A 27,500-nucleotide genomic window follows, 5' to 3' on the forward strand; every position below is an offset into this window, starting at 1 on the left:
GAATTGAATCGCCCATGCCCCGCATTGCATTGCATTGCCGAATCGATTATTGTTGACACCACTAGTATCCCACACAAGTTACTGTCATTAGCTAGACATGCAGTATGGGGGGGGTAGAATAGAATCCTAACCTTTAGATGTGACATTTGCCATCCAAACCTATGAACCGAAAGCGGTATCATAACCAACTTACAGTCCTGAATCACAGCTGAAGCCTGGGTAAAATTCATGTGAATAAAAAAGGATATGACAGTTTCCATATATTGGAGCTGAAAGTTTTGCTTAAAATAATTTCTTGTTAATCTTAAAGCACTTGCCAAACACAGACACCCAGCTGACACTGTCACTGACGGACGGGGTGAGCTAAAAATACATTTTGTTTTGTTTTGAAAGAGTTTTAATTGCAGCATTTTCTCTTGAAGACAATGTGCCAGTTTATGCTTTTGCATTTCGAAAGAGGACATTTTTGCAATCCCACACACCACAAAATCATCAAAGCTTATGCAAGTAAACACTCAAACTTCTGCCACACTTAAAGCTGTTGCGACACCTAAAGCTTGTGGAACATGTTTTCTGGTAACACTTTATTTTAGGGATACATCTATTAGCACTTATACATACAATGTCCCTGTATAAGTAACTTGTAAGGCATGTACAAAGCAAATTCAAACATTTGCTAGGCATGTATTCGCAAATGTCTTGTTCATGCACAATAAGGGATTTATTACCAATTTAACCTTAGTAAGGACCTAGTAGGCCTTAGCGTTTGCTTAGTACAGGCCTTACAAGTTACTTACGCAGGCATTAACATTGTATGTATTAGTGAATAAAGTGTTACCTGTTTTCTTTGTGTGTCTGCTGCTGGGCACCTTCGTTACATGCCCAACTATTGCAATGACCCTCTCTGTGGGCCTGTCTGTCAGTCTGTCTGTCTGTCTGTCTGTCTGTCTGTCTGTGGGCCTGTCTGTCTGTCTGTCTGTCTGTCTGTCTGTCTGTCTGTCTGTCTGTCTGTCTGTCTGTGGGCCTGTCTGTCTGTCTGTCTGTCTGTCTGTCTGTCTGTCTGTCTGTCTGTCTGTCTGTCTGTCTGTCTGTCTGTCTGTCTGTCTGTCTGTCTATCTGTCTCTCTGTCTGTCTGGTCTGTCTGTCTGTCTGTCACACATCACATGCATCTAGCCTTGGCAAGGATTGCTATTTTTTCCCCCTCGTATACATAGGTTTGCCATGTTTGTAAACACAATGTTGTGAGGAGGGGCAAGACACTGGCAGCCAACCATGTGAGCAAATGTTTTGACCGACAATGGTTTCCACCATTCAGAGGTTTTGTTGTGCGCAGCTACTTTGTAGTTTCGCGCAGTCAGGTTGAAACAAAAATTTAGAACCCATGTATTGCAACACCACACATATCCAAACTCGGCTTCTGATTGGTCCAACTTCCAGGGAAGCACCACAACACCCTGTGAAAGGTTGGGTTTAGGGATGGTTTTGGTCTGGGCACAGATTTGCAACAAATTCGCCAACTTCTTCCACTGTTCTTGGTAGCAATAAAGCCCCAGAAACATTGCTTTCCTGACAGGTTAGGTTTAGGGATGGTTTTGGGAAGGACACCTATTCTAAAATTGGGCTTTAGAGTGGCGAGTGGCGGAGTGTTTTCTGCTCGACCAATCAGATGCTGAGTTTGGCCATCTGTGGCGTCGACGCCATACTAGCAAAATAAAAATATATCGCTTCCAGGTTGCCATCTCTGTCTGCCCTTGTTTCCTTTGTGATCAATAAAGCATTTCTTGGGGGATGGATAGTACCAGGGTGCTGTAGATCAGAGCAGTGGTGCTCAAATTGTGGTGCGCGTACCACTGTTGGTACTTGAGACATCTCTGGTGGTACGATTTTATTTTTTGTGCATTGATTTGAAGGCTGATCAAGTTGTTGCAGTCAAAAATGTGTCGTTGGTCTCACATTTTGTAATATTGAACTGTATGAATCTGAAAACATAATGCAGAATAATACTAGGCAAGCAAGAAATTGAAAAACAAACTTGCACTGAATGTGACCGTAGCTGTTGATGCCGTTGAACCTCTCCTATAGGCCTATTGACTGGCAAAATGAATATGGAAGGCCTTTGCCGCGATATTCTAATGTTCGTTGTCAAGGTGGTACTCGGAGAGCTCAATATTTTTTCGGGTGGTACTTCACACAAAGAGTTTGAGAACGACTGGACTAGAGCATCCTCAGCCCAGGGTGGTGTTTGCTGGGCAGGCTTGGAAGTCAGCTGTCTCCCCCCTGCCACAGCCTGGCTGGAGGAATGTGGACAGCTTTGAAGGCAGAGAACACTTTGATCTGCTCCCGGCCAGGGGTGGTTTGTGGGTTAGTGTTTGTGTGTCTGTCTGATTGCCTGTGTATTTCTGTGTGTCTGTTTGTGTTTCTGTGTTTGTTTCTGTTTCTCTGTCTGTTGTTGTCTGTTTCTTTATCTGTGTTTGTATATATACAGTACGTATCATATATATCTGTCTGTCTGTCTGTCTGTCTGTGCCTTTCTGTAAGTCTGCCTGTCTGTGTCTGTCTGTCTGTCTGTCTGTCTGTCTGTCTGTCTGTCTGTTTGCCTTGTCGGTCTGTTTGACTGTGTTTGTCTGTCTGTCTGTCTGTCTGTTTGCCTGTCGGTCTGTTTGATTGAGTTTGTCTGTGTGTCTGGCTATTGTTTACCTGTTGGTGTTTATGTGTTTGTCTGTGTGTCTGGCTATTGTTTACCTGTTGGTGTTTATGTGTTTTGGACTGTGTCTGCAGTCTGGACAAGGGAGCCTCATCCAAACCCTCCTTGCCATATGGGGTCATTGCTTACTTACACAGGCACGCACGCACACACACACACGCACGCACGCACGCACACACACACACACACACACACACACACACACACACACACACACACACACACACACACACACACACACACACACACACACACAGGCACGCACACACACACACACACGCATTGCTTACTATGTTACACAGGCACGCACGCACACACACACACACACACACACACACACACACACACACACACACACACACACACACACACACACACAGACATATACACACACACACACACGCACGCACACACACACACACACACACACACACACACACACACACACACACACACACACACATTGCTTACTATGTTACACAGGCACGCATGCACACACACACACACACACACACACACACACACACACACACACACACACACACACGCAGACATACGCACACACACACACACACGCACACGCACACACACACGCTCACACAAACACACACACTCTCTCACACACACACACACACACACACACACACACACACACACACACACACACACACACACACACACACACACACACACACACACACACACACACACAAACACACGCTCACACACACACACAAACACAAACCCTCTTTCATTCTGTCTCAGATATTCTGTTTACCTTTCCATCATTCGTCCATATGCTTTGTCTTCTCTTCCGGACTGTCTCATATAGCCATTGTTAGTATTCTCCTTACCTCTCTCTCAACCTTTATTCCTGTGTTCAACAATGACAGAAGGAAGAAAAACCTTGGTCCAGGCACTTCAGTTGGTTAATGTAGTAAAAAAACAAACTTTATTTAAGGGGCAAATGCATTAAAAAACACCAACACGTTTCGGCGCTGTGGCCTTCATCATGGTGTGTAAGAGAAACAAACAGCCATCTAATTATATGAGTGTCCTCAGTATTCCTCCCTTCTCCTCACCTCTGTCTCTCTCGCCCTTTATTCCTGTGTATCCCTCCCTTCTCCTCTCCTCTGTCTCTCTCGCCCTTTATTCCTGTGTATTCCTCCCTTCTCCTCACCTCTGTCTCTCTCACCCTTTATTCCTGTGTATGTATTCCTCTCCCACACTCTCTGTTGTTCAGCCCCTGCAATACTCTGATCCACTCCTCCTCTCCTCCTCTCCTCCACTCCTCCTCTCCTCCTCTCCTCCTCTCCTCCTCTCCTCTCCTCCACACCTCCTGTACTCCTCTCCTCCACTCCTCCACTATTCCTCTCCTCCACTCCTCCTCTCCTCCACTGCTCCTCTCCTCCTTTCCTCCACTCCTCTACTACTCTACTCCTCCTCTCCTGCTCTCCTCCACTCCTCTTCTCCACTCCTACTCTCCTCCACTCCTCCACTCCTCCTCTCCTCCACTCCTCCTCCACTCCTCCACTCCTCCTCCACTCCTCCTCCACTCCTCCTCTCCTCCACTCCTCCTCCACTCCTCCTCTCCTCCACTCCTCCTCCACTCCTCCACTCCTCCTCCACTCCTCCTCCACTCCTCTTCTCCACTCCACTCCTCCTCCACTCCTCCACTCCACCACACCTCCACTCCTCTGCTCCACTCCCCCTGCACTCCTCCTGCATTCCTCCACTCCACTCCTCCTCCCCTCCTGTGCATTCCTCCCTTCTCCTCACCTCTGTTTCTCTCGCCCTTTATTCCTGTGTGTGTATTCCTCTCTTCTCCACACCTCTGTTTCTCTCACCCTTTATCTGTCTCTCGCCCTTTATTCCTGTGTATTCCTCCCTTCTCCTCACCTCTGCAGTGTTGCCAGATTGGGCTGTTTCCCGCCCAATTGGGCTGCTTATGACGGCCGTGTGCGGATAAAAATGGCATTTAGCAGAAAACCCGCCCAATTTTCCTATAGAAATCAATAGAATTGGGCGGGATTTTGTGCTTCTAGGCGGGTTTTGAGCATTTTTTGGGCTGGAAATCATCAGCCTCATCTGGCAACCCTGCACCTCTGTCTCTCTCACCCTTTATTCCTGTGTATTTCTCCCTTCTCCTCACCTCTGTCTCTCTCACCCTTTATTCAGGTGTGTGTATTGTATTCCTCTCCCACACTCTCTGTTGTTCAGTCGCTGCAATACTCTGATCTCTGTTTGTGTTTGTTCTCTCTCTGCTTCCCACTGCTTGCTGGTCTGACTCTCAATTCTCTCTCTCTCCTCCTCCTCCTCTATTTTCTTGCCTGTGTGTTAGTCCGGCCCTGGCATCGTCTTCTCTGTAGTCATGACGCTGTTCTGTTCTTCTTGGCTGCATCTCTGCACACACACACACACACACACACACACACACACACACACACACACACACACACACACACACACACACACACACACACACACACACACACACACACACACACACACACACACACACACACACACACACACACACACCTCTGTAGTCATGACGCTGCTCTGTTCTTCTTCGCTGCCTCTCTGCACTTTGCCCTTTTGGGACTGTCTATTCTCTTGTAGGTAGCCTACTCAACCCAGTGTAGTGTGTCACTCCATCCTCCTCTCTCTCTCTCTCTGTCTCTCTCTGTCTCTCTCTCTCTCTCTCTCTCTCTCTCTCTCTCTCTCTCTCTCTCTCTCTCTCTCTCTCTCTCTCTCTCTCTCTCTCCTCTCTCTCTCTCTCTCCTCTCTCTCTCTCTCTCTCTCTCTCTCTCTCTCTCTCTCTCTCTCTCTCTCTCTCTCTCTCTCTCTCTCTCTCTCTCTCTCTCTCTCTCTCTCTCTTTCTCTCTCTCCTCTTGTAGACTGCTCAGTATCACTCACTCCTTCTCTCTTTCCCTGTCTCTCTCTCTCACACACACACACACACACACACACACACACACACACACACACACACACACACACACACACACACACACACACACACACACACACACACACACACACACACACACACACACACACCTCCTCTTCCCTGCTGTTGTACTCTCTAAAGCACACATTCTGTTCCTTTTGTGTTCTTTATCTAAACTCTGCAAGGTGAAGATACTCCCTCCTCCTCTCCTCCTCTCCTCTCTCATCTTTTCCTCTCTCCTCTCCTCTTCTCCTCTCTCCTCTTCTCCTCTCTCCTCTTCTCCTCACCTCTCTCCTCTTCTCCTGTCCTCTCTCCTCTCCTCTCTCCTCTTCTCCTCTCCTCTCTCCTCTTCTCCTCTCCTCTCTCCTCTTCTCCTCTTCTCCTCTCCTCTCTCCTCTTCTCCTCTCCTCTCTCCTCTTCTCCTGTCCTTCCTCTACAAATGCTGCCATGTGTTACCCACAAAACCCTGACAGATCGCCAGAAACACCGACAAACACTGTCACTCTCAACACAGACAGACAAACAGATTGTCCACTCACAACCCAAACAGACAAACATATTGTCACTTGCATCACAGACAGACAGATAATCGTTCAGTCAACATCTACAAAGATGGATAGGTCAGGTGGAAGCAGCCGTGTTATTCTTCACAGACAGACAGATGGACAGATGGACAGATCATCTGTCACAGAAAGACATTTGCTAGATAGACAGACTGACACATGCACCGTCACAAGCAGGCATGTGGTGACCAAGGTAATCAAACAATGGCATCAAATGGCATCGGAAACCATAGCAGTTATGTGGTTAAGACGTAACGTAAAATCATTTGTGGAGATAATTGCCTTCCTGTCTCATCATTGGAAATAATTGAATATGTCCACATTAATTTACCCTACTGTGACAATCATATTCGCTTCAGGTAAATTTGATTAAGTGTAGCACTGCCCATCTGCGGTATTGTAGTTAACCATATGAACCATAGCTGCAAAAATAGCTGTTCTAGCCTCAAAATTTGTATTATTCTTTACGGGACTTAAAACCTGTCCTCCAATTCCAACACAGTGAGATTTTATTTTCTGATTCTGTGTAGCGAGCAAAGGGGCAACCTTCTAGTCGAAGCAATGAAGCCAGTTTTTTGTTTTAGGAAGCTAAGGAAGCAAGTTTTCAGCAAAGAATTGTCGGTAACACTTTATTTTAGGGATACATCTATTAGCACTAATACATACAATGTTAATGCCTGCATAAGTAACTTGTAAGGCATGTACTAAGCAAAAGCTAAGGCCTACTAGGTACTTACTAAGGTTAAATTGGTAATAAATCCCTTATTGTGCATGAACAAGACATTTGCGAATAGGCCTACATGCCTTACAAATGTTTGATTTTGCTTTGTACATGCCTTACAAGTTACTTATACAGACACATTGTATGTATTAGTGCTAATAGATGTATCCCTAAAATAAAGTGTTACCGAATCATCTATCAGAGTAAGATGCCCCAAACCCCGCCTACCCAATACAGAGGAGTGATGCCCCAAACCCCGCCTACCCAATACAGAGGAGTGTTCTGACACCACAAACCCCGCCTACCCAATACAGAGGAGTGATGCCCCAAACCCTGCCTACCCAATACAGAGGAGTGTTCTGACACCACAAACCCCGCCTACCCAATACAGAGGAGTAAGATGCCCCAAACCCCGCCTACCCAATACAGAGGAGTGTTCTGACACCACAAACCCTGCTCTCCTCTTCTCCTTCTCTCCTTCACTGCTCTCCTCTTCTCCTCCTCTATTTCACTGCTCTCCTCTTCTCCTTCTCTCCTTCATTTCCCTCCTCTTCTCCTCCTCTCCCTCACTTCCCTCCTCTTCTCCTCCTCTCCTTCACATCCCTCCTCTTCTCCTCCTCTATTTCACTGCTCTCCTCTTCTCCTCCTCTCCTTCATTTCCCTCCTCTTCTCCTCCTCTCCTTCACTGCTCTCCTCTTCTCCTCCTCTCCTTCACTGCTCTCCTCTTCTCCTCCTCTCCTTCACTTCCCTCCCCTTCACTGCTCTCCTCTTCTCCTCCTCTCCTTCACTTCCCTCCTCTTCTCCTCCTCTCCTTCACTGCTCTCCTCTTCTCCTCCTCTCCTTCATTTCCCTCCTCTTCTCCTCCTCTCCTTCACTTCCCTCCTCTTCTCCTCCTCTCCTTCACTTCCCTCCTCTTCTCCTCCTCTCCTTCACTGCTCTCCTCTTCTCCTCTCCTTCACATCCCTCCTCTTCTCCTCCTCTCCTTCACTTCTCTCCTCTTCTCCTCCTCTCCTTCACTTCCCTCCTCTTCTCCTCCTCTCCTTCACTGCCCTCTTCTCCTCCTCTCTTTGACTGCTCTCCTCTTCCCCTCGTCTCCTTCACTGCTCTCTCCTTTTCCTCTCCTTTACTCCCTCCTATTGTCCTGTCCTCCCTTCCCCTCTTCTCATCTTCCTTATTTGTCCTCCGTTTCTCTCTTCCTCTACATGTCTCTCTCTCCCCTCCTCTCCTCTACTTCTCCTTTTTGCTCTTCTACTTCTGTCATTCTCCTCTCCTCCACATGTACGTATCTCTCTCCATCCCCCTCTCCCCATCTCATCCTCCTCTTTCTTTCTCTCCTCATCTCCTTCATGTCTCTCTTCTCTTCATCCCCTGTTTTTTTTTTCACTTTTTCACTCCTGTCTTCTCTTTCAGCAGAGTAGTGCAATCCATTCATCAGTTATGAAGATTTAAAAAAAAAAAAAAAAATATGCAGCTTGTTTTTTGACAAGTTTGTTCTGCACCAACAAAATAGCAGAAATGTTGTCAGTCCTACACACACACACACACACACACACGCACACATACTCACACGCGCGCGCGCGCACACGCACATATACACACACACACACACACACGCATGCACACACACGCACACACACACACACACTCACACACACACACACACACACACACACACACACACTCACACTCACACACACACACACACACACACACACACACACACACACACACACACACACACACACACACACACACACACACACACATTACACACACACACACACACACACCCTTACCTCCGCCTCCTCTGCTTGATTTGACTTTGTGAAAGGGAAAGGGTACTCTGCCACCCCTCGCTCGGCTCGACACATTACAGACAGGGGCGGATCTAGCCATATTGGGGCCCTAGGCGAAATATATTTGGGGGCCCTAAAAAGTCATTACTGTACATAGACATAAAATCTGTGTTTTGGTGCTATTTTAGTGTTTTGTCTCACATATTATCTTGGATTACTTTACAAATTAAGACTAAGCCTATTTTCTGTGTGTGTTTGTATACTGTTTGACAGTTTGGGCCCCTATGGAGGACAGATTTGGCCAGGGCCCTAGGCAATTGCCTAGGTTTGCCTAATGGAAGGTCCGCCTCTGATTACCGACAGCTTCCAGAGGCAGGCCCATATGCCGCTCGTTACAAACCTACTCAGGTGTAGCAAAACAACATGACCCCACGCTAGCTGTGTGACGGCTATGTGATGTGGAGAAAGTTTTCAGGCAGAATATTTGTCATTGCTCTACACACACATATGCACACACACACACAAGCATACACGCACGCACGCACACACACACAAACACACACACACACACACACATACCCACCCACAATCACACACATGTGCACACACAGGGTACCTATGTGGTGGGTGGAGAACGTTTTCAGATCAGCAAATACAGGCAGCAACCATGCTGATGCCAAATGCCTGTGGCAACGTGTTTGCCCAGTTTGCCAAACTTTCTTCTTTGACAGCCTCTGCAGCTTTGAGATTAGTTTTAGTACTTTAGTAAAAAACTCTTAATTACACATGTTTTTCGTTTTCCCTTCAGTATCGGCGTTAATTACGAATCGGTGGTTCTGTCAAACCAAACGCGACATGGTGGCATTTTTTTCCCTATTTACTTCTAATTGGGTGAAGTTAGTTTTTGAAGTATGTAAATGATCTTGGAACTCTTTTTTTGGGGAAATTATTTTCCATCTGTTGAGAAGGATCTTGATGGTTTGTTACTTTCATCTTTCACTCTCTAGTCACTCTTTAGCTATCAGCTTTAATTGAATTGAATTAGCACGAAGCGTGTCGTTACCATATCCTGAAGTCGTCTGAATGTGAACTCAGCTTTTCACTGTAATGTCACACTGAGCTACAGTATTTTGGGAAAATGAACTCATTTTCCAAACTCACTTAGATGAACTCTGTAGTTGTTTAGTGTGCTAGTAGTCTATCATAAATCATTGAATCGGATTAAGTCACATACTACTGCCAAATCTGGAGGTGGGCTGAACGGTTGAGGAGTACAAAAAAAAACAGTCAGATTCAGCTATTTAGCTCTAATGCAAAGGTGAAAGGGAAGGGGGGGAAATATATCTTGAAGAGACCTGTGGAAGAAGGCCCTCTACTGAGCTCATGTTCTTCTCGGTAAATTTGAAATGTCAAGAGGCACTCAAGCCCACTCCATGATGACCTTGAGGCTGTGTTCATTAGCAGAGAGGATCAGGGTGAAGGTCACACGGCATTGTGGGGATTTGACATCCCACCGTGTCCTCCTGGAAATATAATGACCCACGGGGGTAAGAAAAGCTCCTGGCGGGGAATATAATGACACAGGGGGTAAGAGAAGCTTTTTGGAGGGGGATTTTGACAGCGGGGCAAGAGGAGAGCAGACCAGGCATGGCATGAGGTAGTGCAGGGCGTGTACTGTACTGCACTGTATGAGACATCTTTGGCATTTGGGGACGCCAGGGGTAGAAGACGCCATGACAGGGGCCAAGAGGAGCTTTTTGATGGACAGGCGGGTGAGAGGAGAGAATGGCTGTGGACAAGGAACAATTTTTTTTTTATGTGGCGGGGGGAGGGGCGGGGGGTACTGCTGGGAGGGTTCTTGCTAGATATGGCTGCAGCCGAGTTTATTAGTTTAGTTTAGTTTAGTTTAGTTTAGTTTAGTTTAGTTTAGTTTAGTTTAGTTTAGTTTAGATTATTGCTTATTTGACAGGGGCCATGTACAAGACAGAATCTAGTACCAGAGTTAGCTAGAAGCTAGTTTACATCTGGGGTCCCCACCAGCAAGCCTCCCCACCGATTGGTCAAATGAGGAAAAAAACAATGCCATTGGAGGAATTTAACAGGATGTGATATTGATAACTTAGTCTGCCTTGTCATATAGAGTTTTAAATCTTATTAGTAGCCTACATCCTCTTGGGTTGGAAATATGATGCCATCTAAGGCCTGCACCAACCTGTATAGCCTAGGGCAGGGGTTCCCAACCTTTGCCAACGTGGGGCCCACTCAAAATTGTCACAAATGTTCAGGGCCCACTTCTGACCTAAAAAAGAACAAAACTCAAATAAATCAATAGCAACACACACCACAATATGATTATAATTTGTAGAAAATGATTTCAAGGCCCACTTGGAATACCCCGGCCCATAGGTTGAAAATCACTGACATAGGGACCCCGGGCCTTCTTACTCCGGCCCTGGACATGATGCTCTGCCTGCTACACCTACACACCAAGGACCAGGCTCTGGCGTGACAGTCCAGTCAGAGCTGTCCAAGAAGCCAACTGATGTACACCATCCCACATGCCGGGGGGTGGGGGGTGGGGGTAATTACCATTTGACAGGAGGTGTGAGAAACTTTTGACAGTGGGTAAGAGGAGCGCATGGCAGGGGGTAAAGCTGATGGAGGGGTAGTAAGAGAAGATCTTTTGGCTGAGGGGGAGTAGACCATGGCAGGTGAGACACATTTTGACAGGCAGTAAGAGGAGAGGAGAGGAGAGGAGAGGAGAGGAGAGGAGAGGAGAGGAGAGGAGAGGAAGAGGAGAGGAGAGGAGAGGAGAGGAAGAGGAGAGGAGAGGAGAGGAGAGGAGAGGAGAGGAGAGGAGAGGAGAGGAGACGAGAGGAGAGGGGACGAGACGAGACAAGAGACGGATGAGAAGAGAAGAGGAGAGAGGGATGAGAAGAGAAGAGGAAAGGAAAGGAAAGGAAAGGAAAGGAAAGGAAAGGAAAGGAAAGGAAAGGAAAGGAGAGGAGAGGAAAGGAGAGGAGAAAGGGATGAGGAGAGGAGAGTGGGGACTGGGGAGTACTGCTGGAGGGGAAGGAGTAGGGCCATCTTTTTCTTTTGGCTCAGGGTAAGAGAAGCTTACTGCAAGGGTAAGAGAAGCTTACTGCGAGGGTAAGAAAGGCTGCTGGGGAAAGAGAAAAAGAAAAAGAAGCCTTTGCAGAGAGGTATAGTGAGAAGCTTTTTAGGGGTAAAGAGAGGCTATGGCAGGGGTAAAAAAAAAGTTTTGGCTGGGGGTAAAGAAAAGATTACGGCAAGGGGTATGGTCAAAGAGCCTTTGGTGGTGAGCGTTGTTTACTGGTGGCTGGTAAGAAAGGGTATGGCAGTGGGTACATAAACTTTCAACAGAGGATAAGATCATTGGGTAACACTTTCTATGAAGCCCATATCTATAGCGCATTATGAGCGCATTTATAACAACTTATAATGCACATCATAATTAATCACAGTGCATTTTGACGGTTATAATGTATTATAAGCCCCTTCACTGCCTGTAGTTTATAACCATTCACAAGCACTCAAAACACCCTAAGATTTATAATGCATTATAAGCTAGATTTATAGTTATTCATGACTGTTGATATATTCCATCATTAAGCGTTATGAGTGTAGTCATAATGCACTATGATTATGATGTGCATTATAAGTTGTACATGTGCTCATAATGCGCTATAGATATGGGCTTCATAGAAAGTGTTACCGATCATTGTTTTGGGTAGGGGAAAATCAGGTCCTCCATATGTCATGACATTTCAACCATCTCTCTTCTAGTTTCTCTCCTTTACTCTCACATAGCATCTGATTTTTGCATTTCTCTCTCTCAACACTCGAGTGGCCTTACCATCTGACAGAATACATTAATGGCAAAGATAGATGGTGTGCGTGCATGCATGCGTGCTTGCATGCGTGCGTGCGTGCGTGCGTGCATGTGTGCGTGCGTATGTGCGTACATGTGTGTGTGTGTGCGTACATGTGTGTATGTGTTTCTGTGTCTGTACGCCGCACACATCTGAACACTTGTGTGCATGTGAAGGCTGATACCAGTCCCTGTGAGACTCAGAACAGACAAACAGAATCTTTTGATGGAATTCTCGGGGGAAAAATTCCATTCCAGAAGCTCTGTGTGTTCTGTTGTCAGAATCAGGCGTTGTTTGCTTTGAGCAACATTCTAAAGCAGCACAGTCTCTGTAGGACTCCACGATACAAATGGTTCTCTTTTTGAGTCATTTAGAGAACACCAGGTAGAGTCAATATTTTAACACCTTTTCAACAAACAGAACAAATTTGTATTTGACCTCACACCAAAAAACAATCCTGTGAAGTACCGGTACTGTAGTGTTACTGTGGTGTGTATAGGTGTGTGTGTGTGTGTGTGTGTGTGTGTGTGTGTGTGTGTGTGTGTGTGTGTGTGTGTGTGTGTGTGTGTGTGTGTGTGTGTGTGTGTGTGTGTGTGTGTGTGTGTGTGTGTGTGTGTGTGTGTGTGTGTGCATGTGCGTGTGCGTGTGCGTCTGTGTGTATGTGTGCGTGTGTGTGTGTGGACGGGCAGTACATGTACGTGTATGTGTTTATGATAGTTCCAGACTTTGCTAATGCACCATTCCAATGCAGAAACACACATTAAATAATGAATGGGCATTAATAGAGATATATTATTCTCTCTGCGTACAACATTACCATTCTCAGGTACATCTAGAAATACGTGCATACCCTACTGTACGGCTCTTCCCACATCACTTGTATTCAAAACGCTTCATACTGTGTGCATATGCATGAGGTGAAACCATGAAAACACACCAGACACAACGAGAGTGACATTGCGACAGAAGTCATTCTTTTAATAGAAGAAAGAAAGGATACCTCTTAATGTATGTCATCTACAAGTCTTCTGTTGTCCAGTCTTGCACTTTAAATGTCTGTATGAGCACTGTCTATGTCCATACTGTCTTAAGTCCATGTATAAGTTCTGTCTATGTCTATACTGTCTATGTCCTTACCTAGATTTAGTCTATGTCTGTATGGGAAAGCAAGAAATGTAATTTCAAATTCTTTGTATGACCAGTGCATGTAAAGAAATTGACAATAAAAACCTACTTGACTTGACTTGACTTGACTTGACAATGGCGGTGTGTGTGTGTGTGTGTGTGTGTGTGTGTGTGTGTATCCCAATGATTGTGCGTGTGTGTGTGTGTGTGTGTGTGTGTGTGTGTCAATAAAAACCTACTTGACTTGACTTGAACTGGCGATAAAAGAGACAAAAGCAACTTGGCCGACAAAGTGATTTGAGCGGCACGACAGTTTGAAGTTGAAATTCAGTGAATGTGATGGTAATGAGCCTTGATGTGGTTAAGTTACAGCCCATTGGAATGTCCGAATGCTCGCATTCTGCACACGGTCACGGTAGGGACACATACACGCGAATTTGCGAACTTTGCCATTCATTCCTATGAGAGAGGCGAAGGCAAGCAATGGCAAGCGAAAGCAAGCGAACAGGAGCGAAGCGAAGCGAAGCGAAATTATTAAAGAAAGTTTAATGTTATGCAAATGAGGAGCGAATTCGCCTGCCGCGGCCCAATCAAATCAACAACATAACTGTTCCATTCCATTTGATTCGCCGCGACGACCTGGTGACGGTTGGATTTCGCCTCTCTTCGCTTCGCTTGCTTCGCCTCCTATGTGTCCCTACTGTCATACTCTGTCATTTTTATCGCTCGTGTTGAAAACAGTCCAACGACCCTTTGTAGCTTTTTTTTCTCTTCTGGCATGTTCGTACGGTAATGTAGATAAATTGAAGAAGTCAAGGACAGCTCTCTTAGAATGAGAAAATGAACACTGTGAAATCTGGCAATGCTCCTTGACCTCTTCAATTAACATGTAGTATCTATGCTTTATGTTGGATTCAGCAAAAGAAACACTTGGAAGATAAATCATCAGACGATAGTGTGAACGTTTCTCTTCCTTTTTTCAAGTGCTATGTACGTACACATACATGGAAATCAAAGGTTTTGTAAAACTGGCTGGCATCATGCTCCAGGTTTGTAGACGGATGAGCTTTGGGAGCGATGCTAAAAACAGCTCAACCAGTAATTAATTCTGAAGACCACTTCCCCTGCTCTGATTCTGTCAGACAGACTACATGCTGTCAGACGTGACATGAATACAGCCACGGACCTGGACTTGTTTTTTTTTTTTTTCATTTAGCAAATCTATTGTCATCCACTACGACGATGAGGAGGAGACACAGATGGATTGTTGTGAATCTAGCACAAAGTCATAACATTGTTTTTTTGTCATTTAATGTTTTATACGTACTTTACCTGGGAAGCATGATCAGCAAGCAAGGCAGTGTGAGGTAGATTGCACTAAGGGGAGATTGAAGACCCTCTGATCTTAAGTTCACTTCTCTAATAACTTTGCCACGGCTTCCCCAGCAGAGGCGCAACTTGTCACCAGGCTAGGCAGGCAGCCGCTTGTGGACCCCAAGCCCCTGGATGGTGGACAACATTTCCCACCTAAGCCCGATTCGGACGGGACTTTTATTACCAATGGACCCCCAGTAATTTGGAATAATTACGGAGAATGTCTGAGTTGTTAGTCCTGTGCGAATGTGCCATGTCCGCGATTTGTGAGCTAATAATTCCGCCGCAAATCACCTACTGTATTCTGGCGAAACACAGACGTCCTGGGGTAATCTCACATAGGCGCACTGTCTGCACCCCCTTCTTATGTCTGCAAATTGCTTAAATAACGGACGTTTATTTATCCCGTCCGAATGCGCCCTGAAAAATCACGGAGGTCCGAGGGTAATTGCGAATTACCAGGGGTCCATAGGTTATATTTATCCCGTGTGAATCGGGCTTTTGAGTTTTTGAGTTTGTTCACTCCTTTGACATCTCGCTTGCCCCCCCCCCCCCCCCCCCCAGCTGAACCTAGAGACGCCTCTGTTCCCCACAATGGTGTCCTGAAAGGGGTGGCGCTCGATGACCTCACAATCACAATCACTTTGCACAATAATATGTTTCATCCTTTCGAGATGTTTCTCACAGCTCCTTCTGTGTGTGTGTGTGTGTGTGTGTGTGTGTGTGTGTGTGTGTGTGTGTGTGTGTGTGCGCGTGTGTGCGTGCGTGCGTGCGTGCGTGCGTGCGTGCGTGCGTGCGTGTGCGTTACAGATTGGCCAGTGGCATTCGGAACAGGGGTTGTCTATGGACAGAAAGCTGCCGTCGCTCAACGTAACAGACTCACTCTTCAACACAACACTCGTCATCACCACAATACTGGTAAGTTGATCTCTCTCTCTCTCTCTCTCTCTCTCTCTCTCTCTCTCTCTCTCTCTCTCTCTCTCCTTCTCTGTTTCATACACACACACACACGCGCAGATACACGCATGTGTAATGGAAAAAAAAACATTTAATTTGGGAAGCTTCCTTCATCACATCTCAAATTGCTCCCCAGGGAAAAGTAATAATAAAAGGATGTAAAATAAGAACAAAACAACAAAGGTATGACGGAAACACTTTACAATAATGGTGCATGAGTCGGAGTGGAAAAATGTTGTAAGTAATAGTTAATTTATGCGTAGCCCCTTAATGCGCGCCGTACCTCCAGTGGCACGCTGTAATAGTCATTGAAATGTAACTACCATAGCACTACAATACTATGACACAACACAGGCCCTTTAGTAATGCACCACGACTTGGTCATTACCATACTGGTAACAACAAATGTATAAAGCCGCGTCTTAATGGGTTAATGAAGGCATGAAATATGTAGGAAGTGAATATGAAATCTAATTAAATACCAAAACCAAATTATATCCAGAGATATTAAACATCAGGCAATCACTGGAGAATATCAGCTAAAGCTAAAAGGATATTACAATAGGTACAAAACACACAGATGGGGAACAAAAACGTAACCAAAAAAAAAACAATATAAAACAATATGATACACAAGAGTGCATCTGGAGGAGTAGACCAATGAGTTTTTTTAATTAGCTCTGTTGAATAATCTAGCAATTTTGTGAAGTGATTAGAAAGTTCCCGAGGGACCTTTTTTGTTTGTTTGTTTGTTTTTTTTTAAGCCTGGCATTACGCCCCAACTGTTATAACAAATTCAAAGAAAGTGAGCTAAAGAGAGTACAACAAGAGAATCTACAACACCGCCAAAACTCCTAAATTGGGTTAAATACATTAATGGTGTTACTGAAATCACTCAAATGGCCCATCAAATTATGAACCATTGGTGGCATACTAGCAAGCGCTCCAGCAAAGCACAACGCAAGAAGGTCAAAACTCTTTTGCAAAGCTGCAGCCTATAACTTTTTGTCTCTCATGCACCTGAACTTAAACTCTAAATGTCAAGGTAGTTTAAAAGCTAAAAGTGGGATTTTTTATACACCCGCTTCTGCATTGGAGCCAACCTACCCAGGGCCGGATTGTGATGGCCTGGGGCCCCTAGGCTACAGGTTGCTCTGGGGCCCCCCGAGATGGCAAATTTCGCCATGTAGAAATGTACATAGACAGTGTCATCATTAAGGAGCTAAAATTTCAGGATAGAATGACTACCGACTGTACACAACACAATGGGGATGAGATTTTCAATATTGCATCTTGACAATTCTGCTTTTTTCCACTTTTGGGCAATCAGGGCCCCCCTGGTAGGTGGGGGCCCTAGGCTGCAGCCATATCTAGCCTGTACGTTATGCCAGCCCTGGGCCTACCGCTTGTTGCCATAGGATTTTATGAAGGCGGAGCTCGTTTCAAGAGTATCAAATAAAGACATTCGAGCCTTATGAAGCTTAATCTGTTTGGTGTGCTATAAAAGACTTCTTATATTATTACAAGCTTTTCCAGGCTTACCAGATTTGAGTGAATAAAGCAGATAAACGTGGGTTGTAGGGCGATAAAAGATTTGTAATATACAGTGTTTATATTGTGGGGTTGGGGCTGGGAGACTTTCTTCACTTTCTTTTACAAGACATATGGCAGTAACAGACACGGTTTGAAATGAAATGGGAGGCTCTTACAGTACAGTCGAAAGCCTCCCCTGATGGCCTTCTGTTGAGCAATATACTGTAAGTAGTGGTAGAGTAGATATTTTTTTGATCTCGGAGGAAATTAAGGTGTACACCAACATACTGCACTCATCTGCATACATGCTGCAAGACTGTACAGTACATACACTCGGTAACACTTTACAATAACTACCCAAAAAAGCTTAATAAACACTTTATTAACATTTAATTATAATTAACATTTAACAAAGCATTTACAAATGTTTGTAAATGAGTAAGAACCAAACTACGACAGCACAGTGGAGAGGGAATCAACTTCTACTGTGTGAGTTTTACGTGGTTTCATGCCTTCTGGTCTTTGGAGGATAAACTTCCAGGACCGATAAGACTGTGCTATGTCTGTTGTGCTAACATAGTATTTCTAGCCCATTCATAAACATTTGTTAACATTTTGTTGATAATTAGTTAATTATTTATAAAGTCTTTATAAAGCTTTTTTGGGGTAGTTATAGTAAAGTGTTACCATCCACTCTTACACACATCTGTATACACTGTAACGGTTTTTCCTTCAAAGTTTTCCGGGGTGCCAGACAGCCTAAAAACTGTCAATAATTTTTGAGGAAGTGAGCTGGGGGTCAGGTCGGAAAACCGTCACATGATTACATGTATAATGCATACAGCTGAATGAGCATAAAATGCAACATGTACCCTTTTTAAATTAAATATCCCAAAGTAGTAGCGCAACACTTGTCAATAGAGCATTAAACATCAAAAAGAACACTCAGCAACCAACCAAATTTCATGTTTGCAGTATATTGTTCACCCAAAGGTTCGTTCAGTTCATACAGTGAAGTTCAGTTCACAGCAGTAACGAGTTCAGTCCATCACCAAAAAAATCCTTTCCATACGAAAACATCTTTCCCATTTAGATTCACCACGCAAAACGAACAGTTCGAATATAGTCTTTACATCAACCCTCAAAGAATAAATCCCAACAGCAGTAAAATCACATCTTGAAGAACGAAGAAAAAGAAAAAGAAAGATAGTCAATGTCACGATCAGTCAGAGTCAGAGAGTCTACCAGATCCGTAGCGCTAGCATACTCCAGTCCGGGATTTCCTCAGCAACAAGCAGCAAACTTTCTCTTCTGTGGTAATAATCCGTTTCCAAGGCAGATAACAGAGTTACCTTAGTAAAGTGTGTTGGTCTTGCAGATAATCTTGATCGAGAAAATATCAAACGCACGGGAAAAGTTCTCCAGAGAAAATCAGCTCAAAGAGGTTGGATATTTAATAAAGAGGACTCGAAACACGCCCACTCAATGCAAAAGCGAGTGCTCAAAATTCGGTCTCCTAAGGGGGCGTTGTCCCTCCTTCTTCTTCTCTTTTCGTGGTGTTTGCACACGACGGGTGCTACCGCCATCTACAGCGCTAAGGGGACTTCATTGATTCTCAACCTCAGGACTCCGAAGGTCTCCTAACCGAAGGTCTCCTAAAGGGGCGTTCACCCGACATAAAGTGGATACCGGAAAAGAAACAAAATGACGCTTCTTGTTAGATCTACTTTCTTTGATCAGCTGGATACTTGGCTCCTCCATAATGCTGGCTTCTTCTTTGGTTTTATACAAAATCTAGGGCGACACCGCCATTCTGGCAAGTGGCGGGTTTTGGTATTGCACCAAAAAGACAAGGCAGGGATTTTGATAGGGAACTCTTGACATAAGAAAGAAAAAAAAACGAACTCTGACATTGGTTTCTGAAGGCAGAGGTTGTTACAACACTCTTGTACATAATATATGTATAGTATGTGAGTTCAGCCCAAGGCAGGTCTCTCTTTCTCTCTCTCTCTCTCTCTCTCTCTCTCTCTCTCTCTCTCTCTCTCTCTCTCTCTCTCTCTCTCTCTCTCTCTCTCTCACACACACACACACACACACACACACACACACACACACACACACACACACACACACACACACACACACACACACACACACACACATACACACATGCAAAAGCCTTTTGTGCAGAGGTCATTACAGATGCCCTATAACACAGTGTTTATACAAATGAAAACAATGCATATGGATGGATAAAAAAAAATGCTGCAAAACATTTAGTCACCGCCACACAAACTGCAGTACACAACTGTAAGAGTCACATAAGCTGCTTTATTCCCAATGGTTCTTAAAGAGTCACAGGAGTTACTTTATTCCCAATGGTTCTTAAATCTGCATTTTAAAAAACATCTGTTCCCCATTGGTCCTAAAGCCTGTAGCAGCTGTTTTTTTCATTGCGTTGATTGCTATAAAAAAAAATAACTTTTGAGGACATTTTTTTTTTTTTTTTTTTTTTTTGAGGACAATTTTAGGCCAAAAAAATAGAAAAGTGTGCTCAGGTCCATGACTTAGATCAAAATCAAATAGATGTCAACACTACTTGTCCTGCGATTTGGAAACTGCAAGAGAAGTGACAAAAAAATTGTCACTCATTTCACTACAGAGAGAGTGACACTAATAATTTATGCAGCTATAGGGGTCATGGAGGTCAGCAAAGTGTATTTTAAAAGTGTCTTTGTTTTGATGATGCTCATGAAACACAGCTCAGCAACTCTTCAGCAGTGCCCCAATGGTAGTGACTGCATTGTGGAGACGTTTTTGTCTTATTTTGATGTCCTGAGGTTAGACATAAGATTGCTCTTTTCTTTAACAGTCTGCTGTACTTTCCCTTTCCTCTCCTCTACTCCCCTCCCTTCCCCACAGTCTGCTGTACTTTCCCTTTCCTCTCCTCTCCTCTACTCCCCTCCCTTCCCCTCTCCTCTCCTCTCCTCTACTCCCCTTCCCTCCCTTCCCCTCTCCTCTCCTCTCCTCTACTCCCCTTCCCTACCTTCCCCTCTCCTCTCCTCTCATCGCTTCTCCTCTCCTTTCCTCTCCTCTACTCCCCTTCTCTATCTTCTCCTCTCCTCTCCTCTCCTCTCCTCTTCTCTCCTCTCATCGCTTCTCCTCTCCTCTCCTTTCCTCTCCTCTACTCCCCTTCCCTACCTTCCCCTTTCCTCTCCTCTCATCGCTTCTCCTCTCCTCTTCTCTCCTCTCCTTCCCTCTCCTCTCCTCTCCTCTACTCCCCTTCCCTCCCTCTCTCCTCTCCTCTAATCACCTCTCCACTCCTCTCCTCTACTCCCCTTCCCTCCCTTCCCTTCCCCTCTCCTCTCATCGCATCTCCTCTTCTCTCCTCTTATCTTCTCCCCTCTTCTCTTCCCCCCTCTTCTTTTCTCTCCTCTTCTCTTTTCCCCTCTTCTCTCCTCTCCTCTCTTCTCCTCTCCTCTCCTCTTCTCTCCTCTCCTCTTCTCTTCTCTTCTCTCCTCTCCTCTCCTCTCCTCTCCTCCTCACTCAGTCAGCTGTAGTCCCCTGGGTACCTGGTGAATGTGTTTTCTTATCCTCTGGGATAAAAGAAACCACTAAAGTGGCATTTCAACAGCCTGTGCTCTACTCAAAAGAAAGGCCCTGGAGAGGTGTGCTAAGGAACTCAAATCATTCATTATTTTTTCATTCTTTCTTTCCTTATTTATTTATTTAGTCATTTTTGCAGCTCAGCCAAGAGGAGCGGAAGTCTAACAGTTTATGAATCCTGTATATGGGATTATTTGAGGCACACTGCATAGGCCTTTCCCATTTCTAATCTCTACCCCTACCCCTACGCCTTCCTCTTGCCCCTCGTGCTTTCAAACGAAGCCGCAAGGTGCATTAGGTTGACATTAATAGCGTTTTTGTTAATGTGCGTTTCACGCAGAAAAGGGCCATCACACATTAGGACAGTATTAAACTTAGTACAATGGAATAATTATTAACACTTTAAAACCGTCAATTGCAGCAAAAATACTTAATCTTGCGTGCTGTTGTGGATGCCGCGGCTTGCCGCCAATTTCTAAATGCATTCGCAATGCATTCAGGGAAATCTGTCGTAGCCCTCCGTCCGTGGAGTGTGGTGTCGGGAAATCTCCGCGTGGAGGGGTGGAAAGCCCTTTGCCGTACCCCTACCCCTCTGTCTGAATGTGAATCAAGACGCCACTGCCCCTACACGTGGACGCGCAAAAACGGAGGCGAAGGGGAAAGGCGTAGGGCTAAGGATGTGTAATGGGATTCATCGCATAGCCTACTACTCAGCTATTGCCATTCCACACACTCTTTGTCGGGCAAACAAGAGTGGGGGAGGAAAGTGACTGAAATGAAAGCGAGAGAGTGTCTGCGGTCAGACACAAGACAGACGGATGGCCCATATGCAGCATGGTAGACTTCTCAAGGTTGTTCGCAGCAGTCTTTTTGTCAAGTCAGACAGAGCTATTCTAGCGTGGTGAATCAAGCTGATAATCACATTTCATTTTGTAAACAAAACCGCCTAACGTTCTCATGGCATTTGTCTTCACGGATATAATTGAAGAGTTCAGATGCAAAACCCCCTAAGTGCCTTTTGAGAAAATAATTCATTTTTTTTCAAATATAGAAGTGCAGGTCTTCAGAAATGGCGTTAGGGGGTTTTGCATCTGAACTCTTCAATTTTACCATACTAATCAGTGAACAGACATCGAGAGGGGTGTTTTGTGAGAATGTCCACCAGACGATATGCACGAATGGCTAAATGCATACGTATATGATTGCATGTTAATGATTTGCAAAAGACAAGTCCAGTGCCACTACAGGAGTCTACTGTCTACACCTCCAATGGAAGAATAACGCATTATGGTGCAGTCAGACCCTGTGAGAATTGAAGTGTACTGGTAAGGGGCTGGTTCACAGGCCTTGAGTTAATTGGCCTCGGGGCAGTGTGTTTGTGAAGTAAAAAAAAAAATATCCTCAAGCTACAGTAGCTAATGCTGAGGTTGGTCCCTCTGCACAGCTTGGGGTTGGCACCTCAAGCATGAATATTTAACCTTGCCGGTGGAGATATCAAATGATGCAATTCTCTCTCTTGTACAAACGGTGAGAAAACTTTTAATGTATTCCAGACCATTTCAGCTCCTGCACCCCCATGACTCTGCATCTTGGTTGCACAGGATGAAAACACAAGTTATTACAAAAGTAGTACGAACGTGTATCTTACACTGTATTTATGAATTACGTACTGTATGTATTATTAAAGCACAGAACCCTTTTCTTCACCCTTTTTCTCCTAAATGTACCGGTTGGTACTTTCCGTGGCACTCAATTGGCCATCAATTATGCATACGAGTGTGGTGGGCGGGGTTTTAATTTGTTGTTATTGTATGACGCTGAGAAAGCACTTTGGGTCACTTTGTTGTGTAAATGCGGACTATTACCAGCGGGATACGGAGTAACCTTGAAAACTTCACATTCGTACTGCAGCAGTGTTTGTATCACTTCATATAGAGTCCTTTTTTGAAAACAGTGTTTTGATTTAATATGGTGCGCTAGACTAGAGCTCCTGCTGGTGGTGAGCTCATTGTGTTTAGTGTTTTTGCAGATACCTATGGATTTGGGGCATCTTATTAGGCAACTTTACACTTGTACATATGCACCCCTTGCCCTTTTGATGATGTCCACTCCATTTTAGATGTCATCTTTATTTAAAGTGATACTGTCCCATTTTTGGAAATAACCTTATTTTACACCTCAACTAAATTATTGAATTTTACCTTTCTCCTGTACTTTCAACCATTCCCTGAGTGTGGCAGTGTAAGCTAGCGATTAACATTGAGTCCTATGAGACCAGCAGCAGGCGGCTAACTGGTCTCATAGGACTCCATGTTAACTGCTAGCTTAGAGGTAAAATTTGTACTGCCATCGTCAGAGAACGGTTGAAAGTACAAGAGAAAGATAAAACCCAATCATTTAACTCTAGGGGAGGTGTAAAATCAGCTTATTTCCAAAAATGGGACAGTATCACTTTAAGATAACTCCGGCCTGTAACTCTGTCCTGAGCTAGTGGTCAGCGGTCCATTACCATAGTCAGCTTGGGGTGTTATAGGCTACACTGTGCACAGGCGCATATGTTGTATTTAATGTCTTTATGATGCCCATTCCATTGTGGGTATCTTGTGCAGTCTACATTGTTTAGATAACTCGTAGTGATGGGATTTTCGGCTCTTCTTTGAGATGCTGTTCTATTTTCTCTTCTTACTATGGAGAGCTGGCTCTTTCGGCTCCCAAACGGCTCCCTATATATATGTTCACATAAATTAAAAGTTTTGATTTTATTTTACAACATTTTGTTTCATTATTGACATTGTGAAGCACTTTGGGCAGTGTATAGTGTGTAAAAGCCTTTATGAACAACACTTTTATCATAATCAGTCGTTAATCATGACCCAACATACCCAAATACAAAGTAAATTAAAAAGGTATTAATACATACTGTGCATTTCTGATCGCTGTGAGTGTGTCTGTAACACCTGCTCTATTCACTGGCACTTTTAGAGGATACACACAATGAGAGGGAGGGGGAGAAAGGACAAAACAAGCAAAAAAACAAAAATGGCTCAAAAAAAAAAATCCCAAAACGGCTCCCATTGCAGAGCCGGTTCACTTCAAAGAGCCGGCTCTTAGAGCCGAACGGTTCGCGACCCACACATCACTAATAACTTGGCCTCTAACTCTGCTCTGGGCTAGTGGTCTGCAGTCCATTACCGTAGTCAGCTTGGTGTGTTATAGGTTACACAGTACACATGGCATGTTTAAAGTCTTTATGATGCCCACTCCATTGTGGTATAGTGCGGTTGCCATTATTTAGAAATTCTTTGTATGACCAGTGCATGTAAAGAAATTGACAATAAAACCTACTTGACTTGACTACTTGATGCCCACTCCATTGTGGTATAGTGCGGTTGCCATTATTTAGATAACTCGGCCTCTATCTCTGCTTTGGGCTAGTGTGTTATAGGTTACACAGTACACATGCACATGTTTAAATTCTTTATGATGCCCATTCCATTGTGGGTACTGTATCTTGTGCGGTTGCCATTATTTAGATAACTCCGGCCTGTAACTCTGCCCTGAGCCAGCAGTCAGCGGTCCATTAGCGTAGTCGGCTTGGTGTGTTATAGGCTACACAGTACACATGCACATGTTTAATGTCTTTATGATGCCCACTCCATTGCAGTTGCCATTATTTAGATAACTCCGGCCTGTAACTCTGCCCTGAGCCAGTGGACAGCGGTCCATTAGCGTAGTCGGCCTGGCGAGATGCTGCCACTACCCTCTCCTGATGTCCTGCCGGCCAGAGCTGCTAATTTAATCCAGACGCTCTTTTTACGATTTCTCATCCCCCCCATCTAAACAGCGCCCCGCTGTGTAGTGGACAAGGGGCCAATGAAACGGAGCTGTTTAATAAGGCTGCTTTGGGCCGGGCAGCGCTGTCCGATTGCTGGCATCAGGCTGCGAGCAGAATAATTTGCATTTCTATTGTGCAGAGTGGAGGAAGGGGAGAGCAGGGAAGAGAGAGCAGTGTTATGTCCACAATAGAGCTAGTAGAGTGTCCAGGCAGCAACTAGTGCTGTACGCACAGCTTATGAGCAAACAATACAAATGGGAGGATTTTGCTTTCCCATATTCATTCTTGACTCATGCCTTTTTGGAAATGCAACTGATATCTAGGTTGCACTGGTGGGTTTGTCTGTGTAGTAGACATAGAGCTTTGCATTCCCCTGTGTTGTTCCTATGCACCACTGCATCACTGTTTCACTGTTCAGTTCGTTTCACTGAGTTCGACCAAAGAGGTTGGATATATAATAAAGAGGAATCGAAACACGGCCACTCAATGCAAAAGCATGAGCTCAAAATTTGGTCTCCTAAGGGGGCGTTGTCCCTCCTTCTTCTTCTCTTTTCGTGGTGTTTGCACAAGACGTGCGCTACCGCTATCCACAGCGCTAAGGGGACTAAATTTATTCTCTACCTCAAGACTCCGAAGGTCTCCTAATCGAAGGTCTCCTAAAGGGGCGTTCACCCGACATAAAGTGTATACCGGAAAAGAACCCGCCTGCTTTATCTCACTCTCATATACGATTCTCTGGTCCGACTGCTCTGTCCCTGGGGTGTTAGTGCAGAAAATCAGCTTTGTGATCCACTGTGACGATCCTACTCAGCACTGGCCAATTGGCCAAATGCTGGTGAAATTTCCGTTTGGCTGGTAGAAAAGACGTGTGTATTTATTTGGCTAATGAGATTGATATCATCTAGCCATTTTGGCTGGTGATTATGAAATAAGTTAATTTAGGGCCCTGCCTATGGAGGTTTGTAGGCTACAGTGCAAGAAAGCAGCTCTGTGCAACATTGTGCTATGTGGGAGGGGGCTGTTGTCTCAGCTGGCCTGAGTTTATGTACTGCAGGTCATTGGGAGACGGTTGCGGCAGGTCTGTTTAAATATTTACTTTAACTGCCGAACTTAATGGTGCCCTATATTTGAATATTTATGCATTTGAATGCATCCTGCACTCTGTGCAATTACTGGATTTTTAGGCTATGGACCTGTTTATTTCCTGTTCTTTTGCAGCATCCTGGCTTTTTTTTTAAACCAACGTACTGTCCAGTGCGTGTTCTTGTTGATGAATACAGAGCGGAAAAAAGGAGTATAATTCAGAGGAGCTACAGTAAGACCATCACAAACAAATGCCAGTATAGCGAGCACACAACGTCTAACCAAGAGTCAAGAATCTACCGTAGAACAGGGCAAGCAGGTGACACTGTGTTGCCGTGGCGACCGTTGGGGCAATATTTATTCCTTTTGAACCAATCATTGGGGAGATAGGAGTTTAATGTCGAGGCAAATCAAACAAGCATTAGCCCTCAGAAAGTGATGTGGTGGCCTAGAGACCTTTTGTGTATTGACTACGGCAGGGGTTCCCAACCTTTTCCAACTTGGGGCCCACTCGTAATTGTCACAAATGTTCGGGGCCCACCTCTGACCCAATTACGAATAAAACTCAAATAAATCAACAGCAACACACACCAAAATGTGATTATAATTTTTAGAAAATTATTTCAAGGCCCACTTGGAATACTTTCAGGGCCCGCCAGTGGGCCCCGGCCCATAGGTTGAGAATCACTGGACTATGGAATAAGATCTTACTTCGTCGTTTTTTTTTCTTCATAAAACTCTCTTCCTCCTCCTTCAACAAACTTTTTTTTTGCCTTTCAACTTCACAAACAAACACACAATAATGCACAACAAAGTCATCCATATTTTCAAAGCTGTCATAAAAAACAGCATGGGACATTTTTTATAAATTCCACATCATATCAGAAACAAACAAACGGCACACAGGTACGGTACAGTTCTTGAAGAACAGAACCATACATTAAAAGCTGCCACATTGACAGCATGGGGCTTTTATTTATTATAGTTATTTTATTTGTTTTATTTATTATATTTTTGTGAATGCACATCACAGCAGAAAAGTGTGTTGTGTTCTCCAAGACATACGCTCAACAGCTGTGTGTGTCTGTGTGTGTGTGTGTACAGTATGTGTATTTGTGAAGGAGATAGTCAAAGAGAGTGTGTGTGTCTCTGTCTGTTTCAGTGACTGTATGGTCCCCATATGTTGTGTCCTTTCAAGTTTTGTGACATTTCACTCTCACTGTATAGGCTAGCTGTGTGTGTGTTTGTGTGTGTGCGTGTGTGTCATTCTCTCCTTGGTGGAAGGCCTTCCTCTAGGGATGCACCGATACCACTTTTTTGAAAACCGATACAAGTATGAGTACATTAATGTGTGTAC

The 27,500-nt window shown here is 44.6% G+C and overlaps 1 protein-coding gene across 1 annotated transcript in view; it reads left to right on the forward strand.

The window, feature by feature from the left end:
• grik4 (glutamate receptor, ionotropic, kainate 4) overlaps window positions 1-27,500 on the forward strand; it is a 327,283-nt gene that overhangs the window by 217,159 nt on the left and 82,624 nt on the right. Inside the window, exon 10 of the mRNA XM_063207522.1 lies at window positions 15,940-16,047. Coding sequence (XP_063063592.1) covers window positions 15,940-16,047 — 108 coding nt within the window. The remainder of the gene's footprint in view (window positions 1-15,939; window positions 16,048-27,500) is intronic.

The sequence above is a fragment of the Engraulis encrasicolus genome, chromosome 9 (genome assembly GCF_034702125.1).
Source record: "Engraulis encrasicolus isolate BLACKSEA-1 chromosome 9, IST_EnEncr_1.0, whole genome shotgun sequence".
NCBI lineage: Eukaryota > Metazoa > Chordata > Actinopteri > Clupeiformes > Engraulidae > Engraulis > Engraulis encrasicolus.